The sequence below is a fragment of the Carcharodon carcharias genome, chromosome 4 (assembly GCF_017639515.1).
Source record: "Carcharodon carcharias isolate sCarCar2 chromosome 4, sCarCar2.pri, whole genome shotgun sequence".
Taxonomy (NCBI): Eukaryota; Metazoa; Chordata; class Chondrichthyes; order Lamniformes; family Lamnidae; genus Carcharodon; species Carcharodon carcharias.
In genome coordinates, this window is record NC_054470.1 from 147,658,424 (window position 1) to 147,685,139 (window position 26,716).

A 26,716-nucleotide genomic window follows, 5' to 3' on the forward strand; every position below is an offset into this window, starting at 1 on the left:
CTTAGCTAAGGAGTCTGGTTTAACTAACACCGACCTCTGGTGGCACACAGGCCAAGCTGACCTCAACGGAATTCAAGTGAAAGTGGGGGTCAGAAGCAGGTTGCTTTTCAGCCTGGATTTTCCTCCTCTCCCAGCCCAGTATGAGGACAGGTTTTGTGGAGGGAGGAGGAGGAGGGTGTGTGTGTGTGTGTGTGTGTGTGTGTGTGTGTGTGTGTGTGTGTGTGTGTGTGTGTGTGTGTGTGTGTGTGTGTGTGTGTGTGTGTGTGTGTGTGTGTGTGTGTGTGACTCCCACTCCCACTCTCTCTCACACTTACACACACACACACACTCTCTCTCACATACCCTCACTTACTTACTCACTCTTACACACACACCAACTTACCCTGACACACTCAGGGCTGAATATTACAAGGAATGGGCAGCACACTCACCCGCCCCCAACCCCTCTCAAACCCTCTCTTCCTTCCCACCCTTTGATGAATGTAGTTAAAAAATCGGGCTGCCCCTGCCCACTCCTTCCCAACTGCCCATGCCAAATGTTTCATAGTATGGACGATATATTATCAGGGTCAATTAGCTTGGTAACAAGCCTAATTGACCCTTACCACCTATTTAAATCTGGTGGGCGGGCTGCCGATTTCAGTACCCACCCACCCCCATGTTATGGAGTGAGCTCAGGGGTGGGTGGAATGTTTGTGGGGTGGGCACTTACTCTATTTTAGATGTCCCTGTGCCAGAAACGTGCCTGGTGACGCATGTAAATTGCAGCCCAAAATCTTAAAATTGAAAGGAGTCTATTTCCTTTCCCTATTCTTACTTCCAAAATCTATCACTTCACATTTTTCTATGTTGACCTGCATCTGCTCAATGTCTGGCCCTTCCTATATTCTACTGGCCTATGTCCTGCTATTGTCTTTCACAACTGGCACTCACTCACTCATCCCTGGGCCCAGGAGGTTTGGAGATTAATATCAATGGCGATGAGGTCGGGACAGCTGTGAAATGGCAACATACGACTCCTCTGGGCCCTGTCAGAGCCTCATTGTTGCTTCAGCTGCCATTCCTCCTGGCCAACCTATCTTGGCTCCTGTAGTCCTTTAGTGGGCTGCGTCTGCACAGCAAGCTGAGAGCGTGGTTGAGGGCAGACTACATCACCCAGACTGCCTCTTGGTAAATGGTCGCACGGACCCGGGCTTTTGCTCCAGGTCGATTGGTCCTCGAGCACTGGAACTTTTTCCTGGAGTGGAGTGTCCACTGTACATTTGTTTATAAGCACATTGAGGTGTGAGGTAGCCATTTGAGAAATGGGGTGATGCTGCCCAAGCCCAGGCCCTCTGAAGGCTTGGGGCCTGTTGATTAGCACTGTGTGTATTTCCCTCTCCCAGACCCCGAGTGACAGCCCATATTTATTTTAAGATATACTTCTGACCCTCCTGGTTTCCTATTTAGCTAATTAAGAACCATAGAGTGTTACAGCACAGAATGAGGCCATTCAGCCCAACATCTGTGCCGGCTCTTTAGTAGAACTATCCAGTCAATTCTAGCCTGCTATTCTTACTACTTAACCCTGTAATTTTTTTCTCTTCAAACATTTAGTGTATCTTACTATTCAGTCAGCTTCCACTACCCTTTTGGCATGTGCGTTCCAGATCACAACTAGCTGTATAAAAATGCCTCTACGTATCCCTCTGGTTGGCTTGCCAATCATCTTAAGTCTGTGTCCTCTGGTTTCTGACCCTCCTGAAACTGAAATTAGTTTCTCCTTATTTATTCTATCAAAAATGTTCATGATTTTGAATATCTCCGTCAAACCTGCTCTTAGCCTTCTCTGCTCTAAGAAGAACAACCCTAACGTTTCCAGTCTCTACACATAACTGTAGTCCCTCATCCCTGGTACCATTTTAAATGAATTTCAAAACAGATAAATGTGAGGTAAGAAAAATAAGCGAGTCACACGTTACATGGAAATTGAGTATTTAAATGGGGTATGGGAGCTAAGCAATCTATCTGGGAGTACAAATACAGCAATTACAAAAAGCAGTGAAGCAGCTTCAAAAGGCCATTTTAGAAAAGGCAAAGCAAGCGCTAAGGTTTATTTCCAGAGGGATAGATATGAAATGCTAAGCTTATATTGAGCCTTGGTCATTGTGTACAGTTCTTCTCACCATATTATAGAAAGAATATAGAGGCACTGGGAAGGGTGCAATAAGGATTTACAGGGATGACCTCAGAAATGCTAGGTAAGGATGTAAGGATGAACAGCCAGAGTCTCTTTTCTCTTGAAAAGAGAAGCATGATGGGTGAAAGGGATCTGGGTGTCCTCGTACACCAGTCAATGAAAGTAAACAGGAAGGTGCAGCAAGCAATTAAGAAGGCAAATGGTATGTTGGTCTTCATTGCAAGAGGATTTGAGTTCAGAAGTAGGGATGTCTTACTGCAGTTATACAGGGCCTGGGTGAGACCACACCTGGAGTATTGGGTGCAGTTTTGGTCTCTCTACCTAAGACAGGATAGACTTGCCATAGAGAGAGTGCAGCGAAGGTTTACTAGGATGATACCAGGCATGGGAGGACTGTCGTATGAAGAGAGATTGGTTCAACTGTGCCTGTGTTCACTAGAGTTTACAAAAATGAGAGGGAATCTGATTGAAATGTATAAAATTCTAATGGAGCTAGACAGACTAGATGCAAGGAGGATGTTTCCCCTCGCTGTGGACTCTAGAACAAAGGGCCACAGTCTCAGGATACGAGGCAGGCCATTTAGAAGTGAGATGAGGAAAAAATTTCTTCACTCAGAGGGTGGTCAACCTGTGGAATTATCTACTGCAGAAAGCTGTGGAGGCTGGGTCACTGAGTACATTCAAGAAAGAAATTGATATTTTTTTGGATATTAGGGGCATCAAGGGGTATGGAGAGAAAGTGGGAATATGGCGTTGAGACAGAGGATCAGCCATGATCATATGGAATGTTGGAACAGGCTCAAATGGCCTACTCTTGCTCCTAGTTTCTATGGGCAGAATTTTCCCATTGGCATGTGCCATCGCGATATTTTGGTGGGTGGGCGCATGGTAATATCTGATGCGTGCCCGCTATTAACGGGCCACATAAGGCCCTTGAGGCACCAATTGACGGCAATTTTTCAGGGCCTATGTGATCTTCAGGTTGTTGCATGGGTGAAATGGGCAGGTGGGTAGAGACATATATATTAACCTCATCCGTGGGTGGGATAAGAGGGGTCAGTGGGGTCGCGTCAGTCAGATATATAATTTGGAAAGTTACTGATACTTGCCTGTGTGAACAGAAATACTTCAAAACTCATTCCAGCTGCTTGGACAGGGCTCACAACCTTCAGGTCAGCACTCTGCAGTGAAGATCCTTTTTGGGGCCTGCAGGTTTCAGGGAGCCTTCTCTTAGCCTGGGAATGGGAGTTGTGCTCTCCACTGGAGGCACCTCCTCTGAGGAGGAAGGGAGAGCCAGAAGGGTGAGGAAGCCAGGAGAGCACATTCAGGCTCCAGGGGAGACACCTTTGGGAAGAGAGGCACAGGCACAAAGGGTGCAGGACCAGCAGGAAGTGCAAGGTGGAAGGGGCCGCAGGAGACGCCACTATCCTGCTGCTAGGGTATACAGGCGGCGAAGCAGCTACCTCAATATGTCTGAGGTGCAGTGCCAAAGGAGGCTCTGTCTCTCAAGGGAGACAATCAACTCTATCTGTCAGATGTTAGGCCCTGAGATCTCCGCTAACTGTGTGGGTGGACACCCCAAGCCAGTGGCTCTGAAGTTCACAAGTGCCCTCAACTTCTATGCCTCTGGCTCTTTCCAGGGCTCAGTGGGCGTTCTTTACGGTGTCTCCCAATCAGCTGTCCACACTTGTGTCAAGCAGGTGACAGACGCTCTATTCAGGGGTGCATTGACATTCATTCACTACTGCTGGGAACAGGCCAGCAAGACAGAGCGAGCCAGAGGTTTCGCGGCCATTGCTGGCTTCCCCCGCGTCCAGGGTACTATAAACTGCACACGTGTGGCCATCAAGGCGCCAGCAGGTGAGCCCGGTGCCTTCGTCAACAGGAAGGGTTTCCACTCCATGAACGTGCAGATAGTGTGTGATCACAGGATGCTGATTTTACAAGTCTGTGCAAGGTACCCAGGCAGCTTCCATGATGCCTACATCCTCAGACACTCCCAGGTGCCGGGGCTCTTCAGCGCTCCAGCCCGGCTGGATGGATGGCTGCTGGGTGACAAGGGCTATCCCCTCAGAAGGTGGCTCATGACACCTCTCTGTCATCCAAGAACAGAAGCTGAGCAGCGGTACAATAGGAGCTATACCTCTGCAAGGGCTGTGGTGGAGAGAACCATCAGTTTTCTCAAGATGCACTTCCGATGCCTGGACCGTTCAGAGGGCACTCTCCAATACCCTCCCAGATTGTGTGTTGCCGATAGTGGTTGCTTGCTGAGCTCTCCATGATCTTGCGCTGGAAAGGGGCGATGCTTTGGACGAGGAAAAGCCAGATGCAGTTGCTGCAGCTGTACACGATGAGTCCAGCAGTGATTCCAAGGATGAGCACGCACAGGGAAATGCTGAGGGGATAGACGCTGACCCGAGCATACTCCAGGGAGGCAGGGACACCCGGGAGGCTTTAATCCAACAAACCTTAAGCTAGAACAACACAGGTGGGCCTCCAACAAAAGCGTGTGCTGCAGGCTCCATACTGGATTCCTGAGTGCCAAATCTGCCTGGATAGGAACATTAACTAAGGCCCTTGTCAATAAAGCTCAATGTGACACAACTCACTCATAACATCATGGGTTACCATCCACCTGCCATGGTCACATGTCTGAATTTAATGATATAACAAAATGAACTTAAGGAAACAAAATGACAAAGGTGTTAAACACCATACCAACTAATCTTGACCTTATTGCGGGGCAACAGAAAAGCACCAGTGAGAAACTCGCGGTGTACCTAAGGTGCTTTAAATCTATGATTTGGGTGCTATGTGTAGGTGCCGTCCCCTCACTGACACTGGCATCTGAGACAGCATGCTGACTCTGCTGTCCTTTTGGCCTCGATGACCTTGGTGGTCGTCCTCTGGCCCGTGGAGCCTGTGCTGGCCCTGCCTGGGAGGGAAGGAGCGGCCAGTTCCACAGCTGGCATCTCCCCAGTTGTCGCAGCCTCATCGGATCTCACGGTCACTGGCAGCAGGGGTGGAAGAGCTTCTGCCCTCATCCGGAGCATCCTGAGAGGAGCCTGCAGTGACGACAGGCAGCTGCTGCACTAACATGAGGTCACTTTGGACCTCCCTGCTCACCGTAGATAGATGGGCACCGAGCTGGGCAAGTTGGTGCCCAGACCATCCCCCACACTGGCACTGACCAGCTGAAGTCAATGCCGATGTGAGGGCTTGCTGGTCCGAGCGTATCCGCATGAAGCCCAGACAGGTCTCCTGGAGGAGCCTCCCCATGAGAGTCACCACTCTCTCCATGGAGGACGCCTGGAGCTTGGCCATGAGGCTCATTGCATTGACGATGGTCCACGTAGACTCCTCTACCACGGACACCAAGCCAAGCATAGCCTCATGTATCTCCCCAAGATGCCCCCGCACACCTGGCCGCATTTCCTGCACCTGTTGCATTGCCAATGACTCCAGAGGCACATCATCAGGCCCGGACTGAGCATGTGCCTGGTCCCCTGCAGTCCTCTGACTGCTGGCACCATGGACACTCTCTGTCTCCTCCAGCTCCTCCAGCAACTGTGAAGTGCCCTCACCACTGTGCCCCAGGACACTAGCCGATGACCTAATTCCCACCGAGGTGCTAGTATCTGCGCTGATGCCTGCCTGGCAGAGATGGTGTGACACTGGTGGGTCAGAGACTTCAGGACCCTGAGGTATGAAAGGGGGCCCCTGTGCCTCCTGCTCCCAGCCCTGATCTGCTGATGCTGAAAGGAAGAACAAGGAGATTTGATTAGTTAACGTGGACACAATGTCAATGTGCATCCCTGTCCCCTGGATTATTATGCACTCATCCTTCCATAAGCAATGGTCAAGCCATGTTGCAAGCTTCAATCACTGAACATTCAGCACTGTCATGGCTGCTGGGACACTAATGCTGACCTCACTACTGGGCTAACATACCTGCCCGTGGCACCCCAGCCTCACCGACATCGGTGGACCTGGGCACATGGCACCTCTCCAGATTGAGGGCCTCCTGCTCGAACCTGGTAATGATGGCCAAATGGGCCAGCCCTCTACCAGTCCTCAACCGCTCGGCATCATTATGAACATTCTTCTCCTGAAAATTGATTAGTGCTACTTGTACCTGGACTCTCTTGACTGCCATCCCACCTCAACCAGAGTGGGACATTGCAGGGCTCCAGTGCCTCCTCACCCCGCAGCTGCTGCACACTCACACAAATATTCCAGGCCCCCCTCCCTCCCCCCTCAGCACCCCCAACCCCCTCCCTTGGCCAAATGCAGCCTACATCACATTTGGCACCACATGGTCCAACCTTGCAAAGCAAGTAGGCACAAGCACATGGAATGCAAAGGGCAGCAGATGGATTGGCGCCCTACCACCTGGAAGCTCCCCTCCCAGCATGTCAGCACCCTGACTTTGACATGCTTTGCAGTCCCAGCACTATGCCGAGGTGCAGATCGTCCAGGTTGACCCTAAAACAGTAATGTGGGTGTCACTGTACCACATGCAGCAGGTACAGAACACATCTCATCACCACCCTCACAAGGTAACCTCGGCATGGGCAATATCTGCTGGCCCACCCAGCAAAAGGACACATGACGTCAATGATTCAATGCAGTAACTGTACTCAGAGTTGGGGTGGGGTGGGCACCAGGAGGGAAAGCCTACCTGCTGGTTAAGTGACCAATGCCAACATGGTACTCACTCTTCCTAAGTGTAAAAGGCTGTTGAAATGCTTGCAGCACTGGATCGAGGAGCGCCGCACCACATAGAGGGATCTCACTACCTCCGCCACCCCCTCCCAGGCAGGTTCGGTCATGTGGGGTTGGGGGTTGGGGGGGGGGGGGGGTGCTCCTCCACCTGTCCCTGGGAATGAGGACCTCCCACCGTGCTGCCACCTCCTCGTCGAGGACAGCAAGGTAATTGTCTGAGAACAAGGGGCACAGTGCCCCCCTGCCCTACCCTCCTGCCTGGCCTGCTCACCAGTAGTGCTCTGGGGAGTGCTTCTTCTGGCCATGTTTGACAGCCTTTGCAAGGCTGCAGGAACCTTTTAAACAGGCCGCTGGGTCACCTGTTTAATTGGCATGAGATGGCGGCACCGACCCGATCGCGGGCGGCGATCATGTCTGCGTCCGCTTCCACATGGCCCGCCCGATAGGCGGAAAATTCTGCCCTATGTTTCTATGACCTAACAGAGCTCTTTAAAATTCTGAAAAGTTTTGATAGTGTAGACACAGAGATTATGTTTCTACTTGTGGAGAAGAGCAAAACTGAAGGCCAACAATATAAGATAGTCACCAAGAAACCCGTTAGGAAATTCAGAAGAAACGACTTTATCCGGAGCATGGTGAGAATGTGGAATTCACCACCACAGGAAGTGGTTAAGCCAAATGGTATAGATACATTTGAGTGGAGGCTAGATAAGTATATAAGGAGAGGGCTATACTGATAAAGTTGGATCAGGAAGGATGGGACGAGACTCGAAAGAAGCATAAATCTAACCTGGACTAGTTGGGCTGAATGGGCTGAAGTTCACAGTTTGACATCTCAAAGAGGTTATTAAAGGATTAGTTGTCTTTGATGTGAAACTATGTATCCAAGTCTGTTTGTTTTACAAGACATTATGTACTTGAGACGATTTAAAAGTTTTCAATGGGCTTTCAAGTATGGAAGTGTTTGCTTAACATAGTGATTTAGATACTTAGAAGTTTATCTTATTTCATCTCAACATAGCTCCTGGGGCCTATGGTGGATACAGGGTAAGTTGGCATGGAAGGTGTAAGGGCAAAGGGTGATTGGTGGGTTCACATGTGTTGACCTGAGTTGGCATTAAGTTGACATTGGGACTATAAGGGGTCATGGGGGTGGGTGCGAAGGGCGTGAGTTGGCATGGATGGGGGAAACAACTGGGACAAAGTGCCAGAGAATGAAGGCAGGCCTTGTAAACCCCCTGCCTCAGCAGCCCCTGTGACCACCTCCAATCTGTGTCCGGGGGGCAGTGGCCCAATTCCATCCTACACTGCCCACTACCCCTCCCAACCTTCCAAAACAAAGATCCTGAGGCGGGCGTGGATAGTCAGGAAGTTTCCTAACTCACGTTACCCACCTCGGGAGAGAAAATTCGGGCTAATATTTGAATGAATCATAAAATAGGCAGCCCTTAGTCCTGCCCAAAGCCTGCAGAAGCCTCATGAAAATGTTTACATTGAGGACCTCGATGCAGTTGAGGAACTAAATATTTAGCAGCTAAGTCAGCTGTCCTGCTCAGTAAAATGTTCCTTACAAGCTTTACAGATAATTTTTGAGGGGCTAGGAGCATGTGACCTACTCCTCCCTTCCCTCCACCCTTCAGGGACCCATTTCCGTCTCCAATTTCTAGTTCTCTTTGCCTTCCCACCTTCCAAATTGATGACGTGCCTGTGTTTGTTCGTCAAAGGCAACTCCCCAATATTATTCTTATCAGGCCCAACCATGGAAATGTTGCAGATCTCACAGCGAACTTCATTGGGGGAACACTACACTCACTCTGCCCAATGTACGCCATTGTACCTAAGTAAGATTCCATCTTTTTCAGCTGAATACCACTGGCCTCAAAACATATTGAAATGTGTGGCAAATGCTAATCCTGGGTAATAAATGATTGAACAAGTGTAAAGGACAAGCAATAAGTGCTTTTTGAGCCATTTACCTCAACAGTTCTCGAACATCTGAAACATTCTAACCATTTATTTTTCACACCAAAGCTTGTTTGTATTCACTGCCTTTGATTTTAGCTCCATGGCACCACCTACATGGACTTAAGGAAATCGAAATGTCTTTTTATGCAAGATGACCAAATAACTGACACAATCCCAGAAACATGTGGCAATGTTGACTTTGATGCCAATACAAACTGAATTGTTTAAATTGAAAGAATCACATTTACTCACACATGAGCTCTTACAGTATAAGTCATGTACACCTAAAACATCTAATGTTAAGCAGTCTATAAATCTGAGCTCAGATTATTTCCAAAGGATCTCTTAATACAGTACCTAGAAATTCAGCCCAACCCAGACTGATAACAATTCATGGCCCTGGGCAAAAAAAAAACATTGATAAGCAGAGTGCTATTCTGAGCAATAAATTATCATTGAGTTCAGCTTTAATGTTCTTTATCTATTATGTCTTCTGTGTGGAGAGATCTCATGATGCAGTAGAGGTTTACAACACAGAGATAAAAACAAAAAAAATTGGATGCTGGAAATCCAAAACAAAAACAAAAACAGAATTATGTGAAAAAACTCAGCAGATCTGGCAGCATCGGTGGAGAAGAATAAAGTTGACGTTTCGAGTCCTCATGACCCTTCAACAGAATTGAGTAAAATTAGGAGAGGGGTAAAATATAAGCTGGTTTAAGTTGGGGGTGGGGGGGTGAGGGGAGAGAAGTGGGGGGGGGGTGGTTGTAGGGACAAGCAAGCAGTGATAGGAGCAGATAATCAAAAGATGTCACAGACAAAAAACAAAGAGGTGTTGAAGGTGGTGATATTATCTAAGAGAATGTGCTAATTAAGAATGGATGGCAGGACAAGCAAGGCACAGCTCTAGTGGGGGTGGGGTGGATTAAGACGAATGGGGCATAAAAGGTATAGATTTAAAAATAATGGAAATAGGTGGGAAAAGAACAATCTATATAAATTATTGGAAAAAACAAAAGGGAGGGGGAAGAAATGGAAAGGGTGTGGGGATGGAGGAGGGAGTTCAAGATCTAAAGTTGTTGAATATTCAGTCCAGAAGGCTGTAAAGTGCCTAGTCGGAAGATGAGGTGCTGTTCCTCCAGTTTGCGTTCCCCAACCTCGGACGGTCCGCTTCTACCTCCTACCCAAAATCCACAAACAGGACTGTCCCGGCAGACCGATTGTGTCAGCCTGTTCCTGCCCCACGGAACTCATTTCTCGTTATCTTGACTCCCTTCTCTCTCCCCTTGTCCAGTCCCTTCCCACCTACATCCATGATTCCTCTGACACCTTACATCACATCAACAATTTCCAGTTCCCTGGCCCCAACTGCCTCCTCTTCACCATGGACGTCCAATCCCTCTACACCTCCATCCCCCACCAGGATGGTCTGAGGGCCCTTAGCTTCTTCCTCGAACAGAGGCCCGAACAATCCCCATCCACCACTACTCTCCTCCGTCTGGCTGAACTTGTTCTCACACTGAACAATTTCTTCTTTAACTCCTCTCACTTCCTCCAAATAAAAGGTGTGGCTATGGGTACCCACATGGGCCCCTGCTATGCCTGTCTCTTTATGGGGTATGTGGAACATTCCTTGTTCCAGTCCTACTCTGGCCCCCTCCCACAACTCTTTCTCCGGTACATCGATGATTACTTCGGTGCTGCTTCATGCTCTCGTCGGAATCTGGAAAAATTTATTAACTTTGCTTCCAATCTCCATCCCTCCATCATTTTCACATGGTCCATCTCTGACACTTCCCTTCCCTTCCTTGACCTCTCTGTCTCAATTTCTGGTGATAAACTGTCCACCAATATCCATTACAAGCCGACCGACTCCCACAGCTACCTCGACTACAGCTCCTCACACCCCGCTTCCTGTAATGACTCCATCCCATTCTCTCAGTTCCTTCGCCTCCGTCGCATCTGTTCTGATGATGCTACCTTCAAAAACAGTTCCTTTGACATGTCCTCCTTCTTCCTTAACCGAGGTTTTCCACCCATGGTCATTGACAGGGCCCTCAATCGTGTCCGGCCCATCTCCCGCGCATCCGCCCTCATGCCTTCTCCTCCCTCCCAGAAACATGATAGAGTCCCCCTTGTCCTCACTTTTCATCCCACCAGCCTCCGCATTAAAAGGATCATCCTCTGCCATTTCTGCCAACTCCTGCATGATGCCACCACCAAAGACATCTTCCCTTCACCGCCCCCCCCAGCGGCATACCATAGGGAACTTTCCCTCTGGACATCCTGGTCCACTCCTCCATCACCCCCTACTCCTCAACCCCCATCTATGGCACCTCCCCATGCCCATGCAAAAGATGCAACACCTGCCCCTTCACTTCCTCTCTCCTCACCATCCAAGGGCCCAAACACTCCTTTCAAGTGAAGCAGCATTTCACTTGCATTTCCCCTAACTTAGTCCACTGCATTCGTTGCTCCCAATGTGGTCTCCTCTACATTGGAGAGACCAAACACAAACTGGGTGACCGCTTTGCAGAACACCTGCGGTCTGTCCGCAAGAATGACCCAAACCTCCCTGTCGCTTGCCATTTTAACACTCCACCCTGCTCTCTTGCCCACATGTCTGTCCTTGGCTTGCTGCATTGTTCCAGTGAAGCTCAACGCAAACTGGAGGAACAGCACTTCATCTTCTGACTAGGCACTTTACAGCCTTCTGGACTGAATATTGAATTCAACAACTTTAGATCTTGAACTCCCTCCTCCATCCCCACACCCTTTCTGTTTCTTTCCCCTGCCTTTTGTTTTTTCCAATAATTTATATAGATTTTTCCTTTCCCATCTATTTCCATTATTTTTAAATCTATACTTTTTATGCCCCATTAGTCTTATTCCACCCCACCCCCACTAGAGCTGTAACTTGCTTGTTCTTCCATCCATTCTTAATTAGCACATTCGTTTAGATAATATCACCACCTTCAACACCTCTTTGTTCTTTTGTCTGTGACATCTTTTGATTATCTGCTCCTATCACTGCTTGCTTGTCCCTATAGCCACCCGCCCCCACTTCTCTCCCCCCCACCCCCTCCCCCACCCCCCACTTTAAACCAGCTTATATTTCACCCCACTCCTAATTTTACTCCGTTCTGTTGAAGGGTCATGAGGATTCGAAACGTCAACTTTATTCTTCTCCGCCGATGTTGCCAGACTTGCAGAGTTTTTCCAGGTAATTCTGTTTTTGTTTACAATGCAGTGTTGGAGCATGTTTTCTATTGTACTTCTCCTTTGAAATTTTTTGTCGATATTGTAAGCATTTCTGCTACAAGCTTGTGTTTGAAGAGAAAATATGGCCAATGATGTGTCATCTCCACAAATATACAAGTACGGTTGACTTTGTGTGTGTAACTTTAGTGCAATATGCTAAATGGTTTCGTTAAGGAAGAAGAACCTAGCCAAACAAAACCCCCAAAATCACTCTTATGAGTAGTTATTTTTGGTCAGAGAAGAACAAATGCTTGAAACAGTGAATTTTATATTAAAATTATTCATCAATGTTAAAGCAAGGTATAAAAAAGAAATTCTCTAGGAAATCAACTGTTTCTGTACAGTACATAGGTAATTTCACAAGGATTACTTGAAAATGCCTTGAGGCTTTTTATGATAATCACTATCAGTGTGGTGAAACATAGTTACTTCATACTGTTCAAATCACTAGCACAAACACTTTATGGCCCCAGCAGATTTGGGACACTTGATCAAAGAAAGTCATCTGTCTCAAGTTCCACCTGACAGAAGAGAGGCAGATAGGTTTATGGCAAAGACTGGGGCAGGAGAGAGAGGGGGCAGCTTTTTGGACCATTGTGATTTGAAAATAATTGCACTAACAGGGAGACACAGGAAGAAATGTATAATGCTGAGACCCTATTAAATGATCAATTAAAATGGTTTGCAAGCCAGATGATGCTGTTATTTTTATTAAACATTAAATTTATTGAAATGGAGTCACAATAGACCTTACAGTTGGTGCAGCTTTGAATAAAATACTACACATAGTGATTGGTGACAGATTAAAAAGGATATATCACATCAGATGTATTGCAACAATTAAGAAAGTTTTATAGATAAACAATGTTATGTTTTATTATAAGCATAAATTGTCCTCAGCTGTATAATTTTTGTTCTTTGTCCTCACAGATATAAATGAATGTGAGTTTGAGCCATGTAGAAATGGCGGTATTTGTACTGACCTCATTGCAAACTATTCCTGCGAGTGTCCAGGAGAATTCATGGGCAGAAACTGCCAGTACAGTAAGTCATGTGCTTTTTGAATGATTAAAGTTATGGAACACCTGTAAATATTTCAAGAACAATGTAACTTTAATATAGTGGTAGATTTTCTCCTGTGGGAATCGAGACCATGTGTAGTATGTAGATCGAGCAGGCTGAGGAAGGTGGGGATAATTTGAGTGTACCAAGAAGCAGGATGTGGGAAGGAATGAGGAGACTGATAGAGGATGGGCAGAGATGTGGGGAGGCACTGGGTATGGAGATTAGGATGGTGAAGTGGAAGGAAGGGGAAAGAAGAAGTGGAAGAAGGAGGTCGGGGAGGGGATCAGGAGGCAAGTAGAAAATGGGGAGGGATGTAGGAAGGCAAAGGGAGGGGAGGGGGCAGGTGGATGAAGGAAAGAGATAGGAAAGAGGGAGAGAAGGAAGATGGGTAAGGAAGGATGGAGAAGTGAATTTCCAGCATCCGCAGTATTTTGCTTTTATTATCAGATGGAGGAGCGGTTGGCTTCAGTCAGCTAAGTGGTGTTTCAGTGGAGGAGGGCATTGGGAGATGTCTCAGGTGAGCTCTGTAGGCTTCAGTAACCAAGATGATGCTTAGCATGGTGGGGAGGTATGGTTGCTAATGCTCAGTGATGATGACTTGTGTGTCTCCAAATATCCAGGTGTTGTTCATTTTAGGGAGCAGAGAGGTTCACATTAGCTGTTTTGCCTCAAAACACTGTGGTTTAAGATTCCTCTTTGCCCTTAGCTCATAATCCAAAATTACTTTTCTCCATGGTTTTTGTGGTGCATTATTTTATTTTGGTCCAAGCACCATCTACAAATGTTATGCCTTTATACATCTAATATCCAGCCAAATGTCTCTTGTCAACATACAATGCAGCAGCAAATGAGCTAAGATAGGGGCGAAGTTGGGTGATGTGACCGAGGTGGAAATAGGCTGTTTTATTGGTGTCACAAATCAGAGGTCAGAAGCTCATCTCAGGATCAAATGTAACACTGAGGTTGCAAACAGACTGGTTTAATCTCAGACAGTTTCCAGTGTGAGGGATGGAGTTAGGGAATGGAGTTTGGCGTTGAGACCAAAAACAATGGCTTCAGTCTTCCCAATATTTAATTGGAGGAAATTTCTGCTCATCCAGTACTAGATGTCGGATAAGCAGTCTGATAATTTAGCAACAGTGGAGGAATCAAGAGGTGGTGAGGTAGAGCTGGTTGTTGTCAGCTCACATGTGTTTTTGGATGATGTCATCAAAAGTCAGCATGTAGTTGGGAAATAGGAGGGGGCCAATAATAGATCTTTGGAGGACACCAGAGTTAATGGTGTGGGAGCAGGAAGAGAAACCATTGCAAGTGATACTCTGGTTACAAGTAAATAGATAAAAATGGAACTAGTTGAGGGCAATCCCACTCAGCTAGATGACATTGGAGAGACATTGGAGGACGATGGAATAGTCAACCGTGTCAAAGGCTGCAAACTAGTCGAGAAGGATGAGGAGTGAACATTTACCTTTGTCCCAGTCACATAGGATATAATTTGTGACTTTTCTATGCATTGTTTTGATATTGTGGCAGGGGTAGAAACCTGATTGGAAGGATTGAAATGTGGGACCGAAATTTTCATCTGGATGTGGAGGTGCATTTCGGTTTGCAAATGGCCACACATAGTTTTATTGGAGGAAATCTGATTTTCCGCCACTGTCCCAGCCCAACGCCATTTTCCCCTGCCTTTTAGCAAGTCGGGAATGCCAAGTGTGCAATACACATACCTGTCAACGCTGTGGTTAGGTTCCCCATTATAAATGGGGGTTAAAAATTGGATGTTCTCCACACACCATTTTTGTCTGGTGGTGTGGGGTTTTGGAAGCTCATTAAAAGCATACCAGTTTGTGAAGAAAATGGATAGCCTGCTGAGGAGTTAGGAACATTCTGAAAGGTAAGTGTAAAGCCAGATCATTTCACAAAGTACTTCGTGCAAACTCATGAACAGGCCTAAGGCCATCATTTTCAGCCCTGAAAAGTGCCCAGTCTACCTCAGATTACCCTCGAAGGCAAGGCATCTCAAAATTTGAGCAACAGGTAAAGCTAGCTGTTTCACGCTGCTACTATGCAGTTGCAACATGAGTGGTATTCGCCACTAACAGGATGCTGCCATCAGGCCAAAAGATGTTCTGCCTATTGCACAAATGAATAATGTGGTATATGAATTTCAGTGCCAGTGAGATGCCACGTATGTAGGTCATACGTTCCAAAGACCGGCGGATCATATCAAATGGCATGTCCCAGCTACTGTTTGAACTGGGCAAGGTACACACCGTACCCAACCAGCCCATACTTGCAAAACTCAAAACACAGTGTCCGACATTAGATTTGATTCCGCGGTTAGACAACATTTACTAAATAATCCTCAGTGCGCTAAGAATTACACTGACGAGCAATTTAAGATTGTCACTCGGGCTCACAGAGTGGTGTGTACTGGAAGCTACATATATTAACACACGGGCTGTGTTCTTAGCAGACAGAAAGAACATGTACACACATTGTGCTTGTTTCAGCTAAACAAAATAAGTGACCGCCATTTGCTGGTTCATTCCTCAGGGCAATGCCTTGGCCAATCAAAGACAAGCTGTCTGGTTTAACTTTCAAACAATGCTTGGCAGATAACTGTCAGTCACCATCAACTGGTGCATTCTCTATGGCAATGCCTCCACCAATCAAAGTCCACTTGTTAACCAATCTCTTCTTATACACTATAAATTTGTTGTCTCCCTTGGATTTGTATTCTTGCAAAATGTCCTGATTAGTACAAGACAAAAAGCTTTGACAAAAATAATTCTCTTTTCAGCAATACTTTAGTATAAAATGTTTTCACACCTTCAGATGTCACTATTAAGTGCTGCATTTTAATGTTGACGTAGTCTTAATGCAGTGATCCATCATGGAGATCTGCCCTTTAATGGTAAGTTGATCCCTACATTGACATGCCTTGTGTAATTGTTCACAATCATTAAAGTACATGGGCAAAGCACCATAATTCAGTGAAAAAGGAAAAAAAAAAGGTGACCTCTACTGTCATGTTTTTGTGCTGTGGCTTAGTTTAACTGCCATATCTGTTGTTTAAAAAAACTGCTTTTGAAAGTAGAAAAATGTTCTGCTTCAACACTCCCTCTATTGATTGACAGGCACTCTGCTTTGAAATGGGAGTGGTTTCTGTTCTGTCAATGGAGCTGGAAGCTCTTCTTATGACAGCTGCTGTTATGAATGCTTGCCTGGGTTTCAAAAGCTTCAGCTCAGCAGCTGGCCTTAGAACTATTAAAACTTTTATGAGCTCATAATGACCGAATGTGCTTGTGATGTTTGTTTACAAACCTAATTGATGCTTAGTGGATTACAAAATTCTTTTCCCTTGAGATTTTTGCCTAATATAGTGTGCTTGCATTCAGGGTGTTCTTAGATTATTAGGGATTTGATGTTTTTTTCCAATGATTTTAAAATACTTCCCATTGCTATTGCATGGCTCCTGAGGATTGTACATAGTGCATACTGAGTGAGTGGCTATTGAGGGTACATAGGGGGCATAGAGAGGGCATGTGGTGGCATAAGGGGTGGGTGGGGATAAGGTTTAGGTGGTCTTTTAAACAATGTTGAGAGCTTGGCTGCTGTGTTGGTGAACTGAGGCCATCCTTCTAATTGGGTTACCTCCCCACCCACACTGTTGATGCCCTCCGTTGTGGATTACAAGATGCACTGTGAATCCTTCCCCTGTGTGAAAGGACAAAATTGTCATGTGAAGTCACACATGGGTCAAGTCTACAGCTTGTGAGCCATGAAAGTGCACAGATTGGACTCCCTGAGCCCAGTCAAAGATTTAGCCATGGATTTCCAGGAAAGATGGAAACAAATTTGGCAGACAACAACACATTCAAGGTCATTGGAGAGGAAAGGGAGGTTGGAGTTGGGACAGAGGGGGTCAAGAGCTGTTATTTTGAGGAAAGGAGTGGGCAGATTTAAAGGAGAGAGGAACGCCTCCCTAAGGGAGACAACCATCGACAACATTGGCTAACATGGGGGCCAGGAGGGGAAGTTGGGTGATCCACAGTACAGTGGGAATAGGATGGAGGGAACAGGAGGTGGGTCCCATGGACAAGATGAGCTTAGAAAGGGCAGAAGGGGAGATAGGATAAGATAGAGTCATAAGGGCAAAGAAGGAGGCTATTCGGCCCATTAAGCCTGTGCTACCTCACTGCCGAGCAATCTAATCAATTCCACTCAACTGCTCTAACTCCATAGCCCTGAATGTTTATTTCCTTCAAGTGCCCATCCAATTTCCTTTTCAAATCATTGATTGCTTTTAATTTCACCACTGTCATGGGTGTGATGTTGCAGGCTATTACCAATCACTGTGTAAAAATGTAATTCCTCATATTTCCCCTGTATTTCTTGGCCAAGACTTTAAATCTGTGTCCCCTAGTCCTTGTACTATCAGCTAATGGGAACACTTTTTCCATGTCTTCCTTATCGAAACCTGCCATGATCTTGTACATTTTGACCAAAGCTCCCTCAATCACCTTTGCTCCAAAGAGAACAACTCCAGCCTTTCCAACCTGACCTTGTTATTAAAATCGTCCATCCCTGGAACTATTCTGGTAAACCTGGCTGTCAAGGACCCTCACATCCTTCCTAAAGTCTGGTGACCAGACCTGGACACAGTACTCTAGTTGGAGCACAGCCAGAGCTTTATAAAGGTTCAGCATAACTTCCCTGCTTATGTACACAATATCCCTATTTGTTAAGCCCAAGAACCCATATGCTTTGCTAAATACTCTCTCAATATGTCCTGCCACCTTCAAAGATCAATGCACATGCATCCCCGGGTCCACCTCTTCCTGCATACCCATTAGAATTATGCCATTAAGTCTATGATGCCTCTCCCTATCCTTTCTGCTAAAATGCATTACCTCACAATTTGCTGTATTAAGTTCCATCTGCCACTTGTCTGACCATTCCGTTAGCCTATTTATGTTCTATTGCATGTGATTTGTATTATCATCTCTGCCACTCTTCCATATTTGTTACCATTAGCAAATCTTGATTTTTTTCTCCATATTCCAGGGTCCAAGTCATTTATACATAGCAACAACAGCAGTGGTTCTAGTACTGTCCCTTGGGGAACATCTGTCTATCACCCTCCAGTCTGAAAAATAATCATTGACCACATCTCACTGTTTTCTGTACTTAAGCTAATTTATTTTTAACAAATTGGAAACAGGCCCTCCTATTCCATGAGCCTTAATTTTATTTATCAGCCATTTGGGTGGTCCCTTGTGAAATGGTTTCTTAAAATCCATCTAGATAACATCCACTGCATTCCCTTCATCAACAGCCTCTGTTACTTCATTAAAAAATTCAATTAGATTGGTCAAGCATAATCTGCCTTTTACAATTCCATGCTGGTTCTCCTTAGTTAACTCAAATCTCTCCAAATGCCTGTTGAATTTTCCCCTGATCATTATTTTTAAAAGCTTACACACTATTGATGTTAAGCTAACTGGCCTGCAGTTGCTAGGACTGTTCTTACATCCTTTCTTGATTAAGAATGTCATATTCACCACTCTCCAATCCCCTGGCACCTCTGCATATCAATGGAAGAATGCAAGATTATGGAAAGACCTTCCATTATCTCCACCCCGACTTCCTTTAGCAACCTGATGTAAGCCATACGGACCAATTGACTTATCTACTCTAAGGATAGCCAGTCTTTCCAGGACCCCTTTCCTCTCAATTTCTACCCTATCCATTGCCCCTGTTACCTCAGCTTCCATCAATATATTATCAGATTCCTCTCCCTTAGTAAACAGTAAAAGTTCTCATTAAATATTTTAGCTTTACACTGTCTCTCTAAACGTGTATCACCTTCTTTCACCCTAATAGGACCAACTCCACCTCTTTACTAGCTGTTTATTGTTTACATGTCGGCAGAAGATTTTTGTGTTCCTTTAGGTTGACTGTCATTCTATTCTCATATTCTCTCATTGCTAGTTGCATTCTCCTCTTCACATATCAATCTATTGTATTTGGCATAATTCCCACATCCTTATCTTGTGCCAGTGAAAATTTCCAAAAATGGGAATGGGAACGCATTTTGTGGAATCTGACCACACCCTCCATTCTTAAAGGACTCCTGAGTCATTCCAACTCGGTGAAAATCCGGGCTTTACTGCCTGTAGGTTGTCCATCTCCTGCAACATATAGACCAGGAAACTTTCATCTTCCTTGATGTTCCACAGTGACACCAGCTGCTTCAAGTGCGGAAATCCTGAGCTTGAGTAGAAGGAGCTTTTTTAAAATTCATTTTCAGAATGTGGGCATCACTGACTAGGCCATTTATTGCCCATCCCAAATTCTCCTTGAGAAAGTAATGGTGAGCTGCCTTCTTGACTCGCTGCAGTACTTGTGGTGGAGATCAAGTGGGATGTCACGGGCAGTCATTCTCTCCTCACTTCTTACACACGTGTTCCCCAAGACAGGTGAGGTGGCCTGAGATTCCCGCATGGCGCATGAATTGCAAGCAACAGGTCTCAGATATCCATCCATGATTTAAAAAAGGCCTAGTCCCTCTTTAGCAATCCAGTATTACCTTGTTTAAACTTAATTTTAATACCTCTAGACCTGTTCTGTGCTTATACTCTTATTAATTCACTTGCTGCTACACGAAACCCAGCTTTGAGTTTGAAACAAATGCCCTACTTTAGAGAGAGAAAAGAAAAAAATACTCACCAACGAATCCTTTACCCACTTCCCTTTAATGTGACACTTTTACTTTCTTAAGAACACAGTCGGTTCACCTCTGAACCCACAGACTGTCCAGGCTGTGCATTTATATTTCTTGAGAGAAACGAGAGAAAATTACGAGTTCAGGGCAGGGACAGGATGTGCATTAGAGAACATTTGGTCAGCTGGGCTAGTGGGAGAGAGAGAAGCAGCAGAGACAGTTGGTTGAATGGACTCAACCTTAGTGAAAAGACCATCCATGAGCACCTGTTGTTGGTGGTGAGGGTGGAGGAGACAAGGGACAGGGGTTCAACAAGGTGGTTTGCAGTGGAGAAAAGAAGTTGGGGGTTGTCTTTGCACTCCAGTGTGATCCTGGAATAATGCATATTTTTAGCAGGCCAAGCACAGGACCCGATAGGATTTTATGTGATTCAGCCAGACCTGGAGGTGTCCTTTCAAGTTGATGGGTGGATTCGTCCCAGATTTGCACTAAGTGTAGCTGCGGGTGCGTGAAATGAGGTTTTACCCGTTGGCTGCAATGTCAGCTTTTTACACCATACCATCCCAAATCGGCCACATTAATTATGCATTCCCAGGAAACACGGGCTCTCATTCAACCACCACGCCATCACCTCACCACTTCATCACGCTGGGCACCATATTTAAAGTCCAGCCATGTATATACCACTTAGTGCTTCCAGCCCACGACAGCTGCAAAGAAGACATAGCCCTGAAAGGCAAAAGGACTGCAGCCCTAAGGTTCAATTATGCATCCCTTGAGTACCTTTTGGACACAATGGAGGCTCGACATGATGCCCACTACCCCCAGTCTGGCCATAGGATGAGCAGCAACATCACCAATCCAGCTTGGGAGGCAGTGGCAATGGTACTCAGCACCAACACCCTGCAAAAGAGGACAGCCTCCCAGTGCTGCAAGAGGATGAATGATCTCTTCCATTCCACTAGGGTAAGTCACTCTTCTCGTTACTCTCAACTCACACACTCACAAACCCATCACACATCCACAGGGTCTTCGCTCACTGCCAAGGGACATCAACATTCACTCTCTTACACTCAACTTCATTGTCCCTGTCTCATCCATGGGATCACTCATCACCCACACATGCCAGGCAGACTTATCATCTGGCCTGGCAGGCATCCTGCTTACTCTGTCTCCACCTCTACTTATGCAGGACAAGCTGGCACACAACAAGGGGAGAGGTCACTTACCGATCGAGGGATGCCTGAAATCAAGGTCCTCATGGACTTTGAAAACAGAGCCATCCAGCTGGCTGGCAAGGATCTGGACTGGTCCTGTGAGTTCAGTGGTGCTGTACCAGGTGTGAACCCAGCAGTATTGCTGCATCTGTCAGCTAACCATGCTGTGAATAATGTGTCCTGTTTCACAGGCCACTGCCATGCACCAATTATCTCCCCTTGCCTTTGCAGGTACATCTGCCAAACAGCCGACAGAGTCCAAAACCCAGAGCCTCCAATCAAGCCCCGAAGAAACCTGTGAAGAGGAATCTGAAGGCACCCTCCTTCAAGTACCGTCACAGCGCTCACCCACACCCTTGACCAGTGCAGAGACACACACCTCGGTGGGACTTAACTTTAGAGTGGCCTCAGGATTACAACCTGGTGACCACATCACACTTTCTGATCCACATCAGGTGGTGGCAGGGACTTCCCAGGTGTCCGGCACTCGGAGGACTGCTAGAGGCCAGAAATTTGCTGAGTCCGAGTCAGATGACAAACCCCTGGCTTCAGTCAAATCTCAGTTGCTGCACTCCTCAGATTGCAGAGTATGATGGAGAAGTCCATCCACCTTCAGCCTGAGGTGATAGCACCAGCATGCCAACACACTGAGGTCAACACTGGTAGGATGGCGACATTCATGGAGATCTTGGTCCAGGACGTGCTCCTGCACTGCTGTGTGGCTGAACTCGATCACTGACGCCATAGTTGGCCTCCAACAGTGTGTATGCGAGAGTGGTGCCAGGCAGCTCGATCTCACTCCAGCTACCCCTTCTCCTCAAGGGGTCAGCCAGGAGCCCTGGGGTGTGCACCCATACAGAGGATCAGCAGGTGCACACCCCAGGGCCATCCACCCAGCTGACTTTGGGAGTGTCCGGCCCATCCGAATCCCGTCTTCCTGTGGCCCCAGCAGTTACAGATCCACAGGCTTAGGAGGGTGGCATAGACACACAGCAGGACCCCAAAAGCAGGACAGGGCCCTCCAGAGGACACCCATCAAGGTCATCACAGACAGGATACAGCAATCAGCAGGCAGCCTCCACCTCTGCTGTGTATGTCTGGAGGCACCAAGACATAGTGGCAGGGTTAGGAAGGTTAAGAAGATGTAACTCTTTCGAGTACAAACCCGTTTCCATCTGTTTCAGATGAAGTTACGTTGTTTCATAGTTTGCCATTGTGAGATTTGAACTCTTGATTCATAGTTTGCCATTGTGAGATTTGAACTCTTGATTTTGGGGTTACAAACCCAGTACCATAACCACTTGGCTATTTGCACAGCCTGGGCACAGGTGTTAATCACTTGTACACATTGTTCACGATTCTCAATAAACTCAAAAGAATGTCTCCCTGCCTATGGCTCCTTGTTTTGATGATCAGTGTTTTTTTGTCATTCAGATGTGAAACCTTCCTGCACAATATAAAGGCAGGTGTCTCAGTCCCTGTGCTTTGTGTGGCCTTCAGACTAAAGTGATGGTCCAACCTCACACTCCCTGGAAACATTACTGATACCTATACCTTGGCTTATCATTGCTGCCAGAATCTAAAGAGTAGGCATCACAGAGTTCTCTCATTCTCTCTGTGTGCTCTCAGCACCTTTATGGTGGGGCTGGCCCCCATCACACTAGCATCTGTGACCAGTGATGCTGTGCTCCTGAAGGGATTAGGTGCTGAAGGCTGACAAAGGATCAGATTCTTTTAGAGTTTCATGGCTTTGACCCTGATCAGAGAGCGCAAGTGAGCTGCCCTCAGCTAGACAGGAGTCAGATATTCTCAGAGGCTATGTGAAGATCTATGGAGTGTCCTCACTGCATGTTGTCATCATCCTCCTGCAATTGAGTGACTATTAGGGCCCCCCAGTGCATCCCCATGACAGGAGCATTCTCACAGAGGTTACGCATGCTGCCATAAGCCAGACTGGAGTTAAACATTCATAGATGCAACGTGAGGACCCATGTGAGCTAAATGTGATCAAAATAGGAAAGCAAAAATGTAAACCCAGCTCCGTGCCTCAGAGAGATTGCTGCACTCTTTTGCATGCATGCGTCGACTCTCCCTCCTACCCCCCGCCCACATAAGTAGCGCTGAGTGCTACTGGCCACATGTTATGCTGGGCAGGCTTTATTTGGCCCACCCATGTAAAATGGCGGCATGCAGCCGATCGCAGGTGGCGATTGGCTCCGCACCTGCTCCCACCTAGTCTGCCCGCCGTAGGAAAATTCCCCCCTATGAGTGACTGTTGTATAGTCAGTATATAGTTTTTGCTGAAACTATTTATGAAGAATTGTTTACAAAAGCTTCTTGGTAAGCACATGGTCCTCTGGACATAGACTATTCTACGTCTTGCTCTCTTGGAGCCTCTTAGTCATTGGACACTTATGCCCTGCTTACATTCCATCAAATTCCAGTTAGATTTAACAATCTGCCCTGTCAAAAAATGACAAACATTAAAATAAATATTTCAAGCGCGTTTTGGAACTGAGACAAGTTTAAATGTGTTAATTTAAGAATGGGAGCACAAAAGCAAAGACAAAACAGAAGTATAGCATTATTTGAATCCCATTTGTCATAAGCAAAGAGCAAATGCATTTAAAATATTTTTAACAGATAATAAAATTGTTCAGCATCCAATTCTTTTTAATATTTAAAAAAAAGGTACTATTACTCACTTAGAGTGAAAGACAACTCTGCCCTGCACTTCTCAATCTTTAAAGATCAGCAAGCACTCATCAGTACAAACTGATGATTTTCTGCACATGTTACATTCAATGCCATTAATTCTAATTTGCCAGTGTGATCATTAATAGTCCTCATCTGTCCACTGGAATAGATTCAATAATTTATCTGCTGGAAATCTTTATCTTTAATGGGCCTTGATCAGATTTGTGTTTTCAAATATCATGCTTGATTTCAGCCCAGTCAGAGCATTGACAGAAACATTGACCTTAACATTAACCCTACCATTTCCCCTTCAACTCCGATATCCACCTGTTCCCCCTGCTGTGATGGCCAATTGCCTTCCCTCCTCCCCATTCCCACGCCCACAAGTCATGATTTCTTAATCCCTGCCAATTACCAGGAACCGTCCCCATGGATGCCCAGCTGTGGCCTCTTGTCACTGATTTGCACTCCCAGCAGCCAGTTAAACTTCACTTTAGCAGGCTGCAGGAAGGAAATGGATCCAAAAAAAATGATAATGAGGTCCTGCTGTTAATTTCGACAGGACCTCCACAGGCCCATGTTTGCTGAGTTCTTCAGCCAATCTCGTCAGAAATATCAGTGCTTTGGCTTCAACTGGAATAGGCCTGAGAGTGAGCATTCCTGGCTATAAAACATTATCCAGAAAGAGCAATTGTTATGACCAATGCAGTTGGTACAGCTGAGTTATTTAAAAATCCCAGAGGGAAACTTTAAACAACTGTCATAACCTATAATTTTAAGTGTTATGTTTCAGATGTGACTCTAAATTTAGGAATCAGACCACCAGTTCTTAAGGTTTTACATTAAAATAAAGGAAACTTTTATTAATTTACACAGCTTAAAATAGACATACACATGGCTACAAATTACTACTATCATAACTTTTAACAAATTCCCAAACTAATCTCCATTTAGGCAACAGCAGTGCATAGACTTAACCAGAAACCAGACAAAGCATTTTCACCTTACAAATTCAAAATGAGGCTCTTTCACTTGGTTCCTGTGGAGCCAGTTGGAGGCTCACATTATTACAGTATTAGAACATATGGATGATTATGTAAGGTGGTATTCTGGCTGAAGCGCTTGTTTTAAACTAACCCACCCAGCAAGATTACTTCAATGAAGGGTAAGGTTGGACAGGATCAGGCATCTGACCCAAACGCACCCCATTTCTGCCAGATGGGTTGGGTTCAAATTGGGGTTTGAGTCTTCCTGGATTAAGCTGAAATAGTTAAGGACTCTGTGACAGTATTGGAGGTCCATTGCAGACCGCCATATGGTGAGAAAGAGATAGATTTGCAGATAATTCTGAGAAGTTTGCAGAATCAAATTATAAATAATGAAATACTTTAACCACAAAAAGGCTGAGTGTAAAAAAGCTAAAGGTGATCAAAATAGGAAGACAAAAATATTCTGATTCTGAAAAATGTAAAGGGGCAAAAGCCTGACCATCGAGTAGAAAAACATTAATCATAATATTAGCTTTATAGTCAAAACGTGCAAAGAAAAATTAGTCAAAGACTAAGTTGTTGGACTGGAATGGAATAATTTTTAGATGGCGGAAAGGTAACCTAAACTAAATTAATCGTTGGAAGATGAAACAACAGATCAGTGGTGAGAAGGTTATGCACGAGATGGATATGGTACAAATTAAAGACAGGAAAAAAGGCGTCATTTAAATCTACAGTTCCATAGACAAATAAAGAGATTGGGGAAAATAAGTCTCGTGATTAAGATCTGTGATAAAATAATGCTGTTAAGTACAAAATTAATACCAAGAGTCAAAGCAAAAGCAGTGAAGTAAAAATGGAAATTAAAAAGTCCAGAAATAATATGAAGAAAAGGTGGTCAAGAGAAACAGGCAGGTCATTCAGAAGTCCCCCTGGGGTCTCGCTCATAAATCGGTATTCTATTTTGGAGACTGATGAAGGCACTGGTTCCTCCAGAGAGTGCAGACAGAGCCAAGCTTCTGGCACCACAAGCAGCCTGTCTGTACAGGAGGGGAGGAAGGGAGGAAGAGCAATAGTAATAGGGGATCCTATAGTCAGGTAAACAGATAGGCGCTACTGTGGCCATCAACGTGACTCCAGGATGGTATGTTGCCTCCCTGGTGCCAGGGTCCGGGATGTCATTGAACGGCTGCAGGATATCCTGAAGGGGGAGGGTAATAAGGCAGAGGTCATGGTACATGTTGGTACCAATGACATTGGTAGAAAGAGGGATGAGGTCTTGCATCAAGAATTCAAGGAGTTAGGCAGTAGACTAAAAAGCAAGACCTCTCGGGTTGTAATCTCTGGATTACTCTCAGTGTCACGTGCTAGCAAGCTCAGAAATAGGAGAATAATGCAGATGAATATGTGGCTTAAGAGTTGGTGCAGGAGGGAGGCTTTTAGATTCCTGGATCACTGGGACCGTTTCTGGGGAAGGTGGGACCTGTACAAGCGGGACGTTCTACATCTGAACCAGAGCAGGACTAACATCCTTGCGGGCTGGTTTACTATGCTGTTGAGAGGAGTTTAAACTAATTCAGCAGGAGGAGGGGACACAGAATGTTAGCAGAATAGGGACACATCATAACACAGTAAAACAATCAAGTCAAAGGGAGTACAGCTGCATTAAGCTTCAAGGGAGTAAGGCAAGGCTGCATGGCCTCTACTTTAATGCCAGGAGTATTGCAGGTAAAACGGATGAGTTAAGGGTGAGGATTGATATGTGGAATTGTGATATAGTAGCCATCACAGAGACGTGGTTGAGGGAAGGGCAGAATTAGCAGCTCAACATTCCGGGATATAGAATCTTCAGGTGAGACAGGGGAAGGGGTAAAAGAGGAGGAGACAT

General features: G+C 45.8%; 1 protein-coding gene across 1 annotated transcript in view; it reads left to right on the plus strand.

Moving 5' to 3' along the window:
• The window catches only part of LOC121276884 (EGF-like repeat and discoidin I-like domain-containing protein 3), a 318,995-nt gene that overhangs the window by 139,089 nt on the left and 153,190 nt on the right, over positions 1 to 26,716 (plus strand). The window contains exon 5 of the mRNA XM_041185494.1: positions 13,061 to 13,174. Within this exon, the coding sequence (XP_041041428.1) occupies positions 13,061 to 13,174 (114 nt within the window). The remainder of the gene's footprint in view (positions 1 to 13,060; positions 13,175 to 26,716) is intronic.